Raw genomic sequence first — 5,000 nt, 5'->3', positions numbered from 1 at the left:
CACACATATGTGTGTGTGATACATATTATTATTATCATTATCATCATTATTATGTGGCGACTCACTGAACTTGAACCTGTGACTCGTACTTTGAAGAACTCCGAATTAAAGCTCTTAATTTTCCACAAATCTAACCACCACACATATCTCTTGTCTCTCGTGGCCACCTTCCTTCCTTCCTTCGCCACTGCCTTCCATTGCATTTCCTTACTCACAGACTCCCTTACCTTCAGGAAATGAACGGAAGCTTCGTGACAAATATGACTGATGAAAGTCCCATTGCCGAGGCATTTTTCCGGGACAGAATCACAACGCGACACCAGGAATGAATTCTGTGACAGGAAACTCGAGCGACTGAACAGGTGGTCGACGAGGTCCTTGTGCCTGAAGTAGCGGCAGTGAAGGAGGTCGTTCAGGAGACTCAGCCGATGGTGGTGAAGGGTGGTGTTGTCCTCGGGCGCGCGGTGGATCGGCTGCTCAGGGGCGAAGGGCTCGAAGCTGTCCGCGGGAAGGAAAGGGAAATGTGTGTTATTTATTGTGTTAATAGAAGTTAGCACTGGGGTGGAATACGCAACTAGGAAGAAGAAGAAGAAAGAAAAAAAGAAGTTCGAAGCTTTTCGCGGGAAGGAAAGGGAAGTGCCTAAAATGTTTTTTTTAGAAGCCAGCATTTGAGAGGGAAAGGAAAGTAATTAAAGAAAAAAAGAACAAGAATAGGAATAATAATAAGAAGAAAGGAGAAGGAGAATAAATATAATAATAATAAGAAAAAGAAGGAGAAGAAGACGAAAATAGAAGGAGAAGAAGAATAGGAAGAAAGAGAAAAAGAAGAAAGGATTTAGATAAAGAAGAGGGAGAAAAAGAGGAAAAATAGAAGAAAGCAAAGTAAAAAGAAAATAAAAAGAAGAAGAAGAAAAAGAAGAGGAACAAAAAGAAAAAGAGGAAGAAAAAGAGGAAAAAGGAGAAGAATGCGAATAAGGAGAAGAAGAATATAAAAAGAATAAGGGGAAGAAGAAGAAGAATAAGAAGAAAAAGAACAAGAGAAATTAACAGGAAAAATAGGAAGAAGAAGAAGATGAAGAAGAATAGGAAGAAAAAGACAAAAAATAAGAAGAGAATTGAAAGAAGGAGAAGGACAATATAAAGAAGAAGAAGAAGAAGAAGAAGGAGGGGAAAAATGAGAAGAATTAGAAGAAGAAACAAGAAGAAAGAAGGAGGAGGAGGAAGGGGAGAAGGAGAATAAGAAGAAAAAGAACAAGAAAAATTAACAGGAAAAATAGGAAGAAGAAGAAGATGAAGAAGAATAGGAAGAAAAAGACAAAAAATAAGAAGAGAATTGAAAGGAGAAGGACAATATAAAGAAGAAGAAGAAGAAGGAGGAGGAGGGGGAAAATGAGAAGAATTAGAAGAAGAAACAAGAAGAAAGAAGGAGGAGGAGGAAGGGGAGAAGGAGGAGAAAGGGGAGAAGAAGAAAGAGAGAGAGAAAAAAGTAAGTTATTCAAAGCGTTTCATCTCCGTAAAACAACGAAGAATGAAGGAGAACAAACATTATTCCCCTCAAAAAGAACAACAAAGAAAACGGATATGAATGAAAACGAATATCATCACAGCGTCAAGATATCGGCGAGACATAAATTCCCAATCATAAACCTATTTTTACATTTGTTACCACGAACAAGCCGTTTAACGCAGAAAAAATAGGCCTCATGAACAAACCTGACCAGAGAATCCTTCAGACCAGACATCAACAGATTCCCAACACCCAGAGACCCGGCCAAAGGTTGACTCCACAACACAACAGCCCGAGGAGGGCGGTCCACCCACGCCCCGTTTTCTTTTATGTTGAAGGGGAGACTCAAGAAGGGGTCTTCGGATGCCGGTTCAATGACAATGGTCGCGAGCTCTTGATTGTGGACCCTCCAGTAAACGAGCACAGCGGTGGTAACTGACAAACACACCACGAGAATCACCTTTTCGAGGCGTTTCCGGAACATTCCACCATCCGGGAACCCTGCTTTGCTGAACCCTAGAGGCAAAGGAAAGAATGAGGATGATGGTAACGACAGTAATAACGATATTAACAGTGCCATTGCTATCTTTACCATTGTTATTATTATCATTATCATCATTATTATTGTAATTATTATTATCATTACAACTACTACTACTACTACTATCATTACTATTATTATTATCATCATCTTTATCATTGTTATTATTATTGTTATCGTTACTATTACCATAATTCTTATTATCATTACTATTATCATCATCATCATTTCTGGTAGTATCGTTATCCTTATTATTATTATCATCATTATTATCAGCATTCTCATCAACATTATTATTATCTTTATCATTATCAATATTATTATCATTATTACTATTATAATATCATTGTTATATTCATTATTGTTTTATTGGTGCCGTTATTATTATTACTATTGTTATCATTATCATTACTATTACTATTCGTATTATTAAAATAATTATTATTACTATTCTTATCATTATCATTATAATAATAATAATAATAATAATAATAATAATAATAATAATAATAATAATAATAATTGTTGTTGTTATTATTATCATTATCATTATTATCAGCATTATTTCCCTATCATTATTATTGGAAGTAGTAGTAGTATTGTCATTATCATTACTATTATTGATATTATTATCATTCTTCTTTTTTTTCATCTTCTTTCGCTTCTTCTTCTTCTTCTTCACTTTATTATTATTGTTATTATCATCATCATCATTAGTAATATTATAATTCTTATCATTATCATCATCATCTCTTTTATCGTCATTAGCATCATAAAAACGATAATGATAATAATAACAAGCATTGTAAAAATAATAATGATAATAATAACAAGCATTGTAAAAATGATAATGATAATAATAATAGTAATGGTAATAATTATAATATCAATAACATTTGATATTATTATCATTATTATTATTATTATTATTATTATTATTATTATCATTATCATTATTATTATTATTATTATTGTTATCATTATTATCATCATTATTATTATCATCATTATTATTACTACTACTATTATCAGCATTATTAGCAATATTATCATAATAATAATTATTATTGTTATTGTTGTTATTATCATTATCAGTATTATAATTATTTATATTATCATTATCATTATTATTATTGATCATATCACTGTTATGTTCATCAATTAATATTTATTTTAATCTTATTCTTAATACTATTACTGTTATTGTTGTTGTTATTATTATTATTGTTATTATCATTATTTTTGTTGTTGTTATTATTATTGTTATTACTTTTCATTATCCTTGTTATCGTTATCGCTGTCTTTATTTGTAAGTTAAATTCATATCACTAACAACACTTGTGATAGATATGGCAGTAATAATGTTTTTATCGTTACATTTGTTATCATTTATTATAACACCCTTATTATGTTTCCTTTTGTCATTATTGTTATTTGCAACGTTCTTTTGTTGTCATTACTCTTTTTGTTGACATCTTTGTTATAATTTTCGTTAAACAGTTATAAGCCGATTTGATTTTTCATTCTTGTTTAGTCGACTGATCGTTTTTTGGTTTAGCCGCCTATTAAGGAGTCAGCAGTATTATGTCAGTGATAACGATAAAGCCAATAGTAATGATGATAATTCCAGTCATCACAAAGTGACACTAATATCAATAATAGAAATGGTCAACGTAACTACAATAACGACATCAGTGATAAAAAATAATCTACCTAAAACTTACAGCAGTAACAAAAAATAACAACACTAATATAAGAGTAATAACAATTAAAACGATACAGTATTGACGCGAAAACATCATAAAATTATTATGCATACGAACAGTTACACCTACGATAACAATAACAACAATTAAACGAATAGTATATGTATATAAATATAAAATCATACAAATAATATACACACTGACACTCACAACAACGATAACGATTACCATAAAACGGTAATGATAATGCGAATAATAATAATAGATGTGTACATGTATACTGTCCATCAGTCATGTCTCACCCGGTAAAATTCTGGACCTGGGAATGTCCGGGCGGCGTCTACACAGCACTGAAGAAGGTCATCTCATGTCGGTTGCTGCCAAGACATAGATGCTGAGTTTTAAAAATCTATATGTGCAAGATTAAGTTATTTAAGTAAAGATATAATCGAATGTACTGTTTATAAATTGATGAATAGATAGATAAATTATATATATATATATACATACATATATATCATATATATATATATGATCACATATGTATATGTATATATGTATACATACACACATCATACATATACATATCATACACACACACACACACACACACACACACACATATAAATATATATATATATATATATATATATATATATTCATACACAGACACACAGACAAATGCACACACACATACACACACACACACACACTAACACACACACACACACACACACTAACACACTCACACACACACACACACACACTGTAAAGGGTATTTAAAGGAACACCTTAAACATATGGTTTAGCAGGAGTAGTGAAACAGACGGTTGGCTTAACCTCTTTTTATAGAGAAGCGTAAGCAACACAGATATTCACACGGTAAGGCTTAGTGCTTGGTCGTCAGCCCGCAGGGGAGCGCGGCTGGAGCCAGCCTGACCTCCAGCGGTCGGCAGGACTCTCTCGGTAAGCCTCTCTCTGACCTGGGTCATCCTGAGCCTTAAGTACTGGTGGGTGCGTGGGGCACGTTGGGGCGCCTGCGGTGAAGCCACGCGTATACGTGCTTCTGTACGCCACGTGGAAGCTATTTATACATACTTATACTGCTCGGCTACCTACTCACGCCTTGCCCTCGAGGCGTCTGATATTTGCCTCAAGACTGACCCAACCTGGCTGGTTCTTGACTTGTAAACACTTCGTTCTTGCGTGTGCTGTCCCTGATGCATCTTCTTGGCTGCTCGTCCCT

At 33.4% G+C, this 5,000-nt stretch overlaps 1 protein-coding gene across 2 annotated transcripts in view; it reads right to left on the bottom strand.

The window, feature by feature from the left end:
• LOC125032724 overlaps positions 1 to 5,000 on the bottom strand; it is a 23,409-nt gene that overhangs the window by 7,401 nt on the left and 11,008 nt on the right. For both annotated transcript variants that reach the window (XM_047624016.1, XM_047624017.1), the window contains exons 2-4: positions 4,057 to 4,131; positions 1,714 to 2,023; positions 228 to 498 (exon numbers count right to left, since the gene is read on the bottom strand). In XM_047624016.1, coding sequence (XP_047479972.1) covers positions 228 to 498; positions 1,714 to 1,991 — 549 coding nt within the window. In that variant the 5' untranslated portion in view covers positions 1,992 to 2,023; positions 4,057 to 4,131. The remainder of the gene's footprint in view (positions 1 to 227; positions 499 to 1,713; positions 2,024 to 4,056; positions 4,132 to 5,000) is intronic.

The sequence above is a fragment of the Penaeus chinensis genome, chromosome 15 (genome assembly GCF_019202785.1).
Source record: "Penaeus chinensis breed Huanghai No. 1 chromosome 15, ASM1920278v2, whole genome shotgun sequence".
Taxonomy (NCBI): Eukaryota; Metazoa; Arthropoda; class Malacostraca; order Decapoda; family Penaeidae; genus Penaeus; species Penaeus chinensis.
Note: the sequence above shows the minus strand (reverse complement) of the source record. Positions and strands in the feature narration are given on the sequence as shown.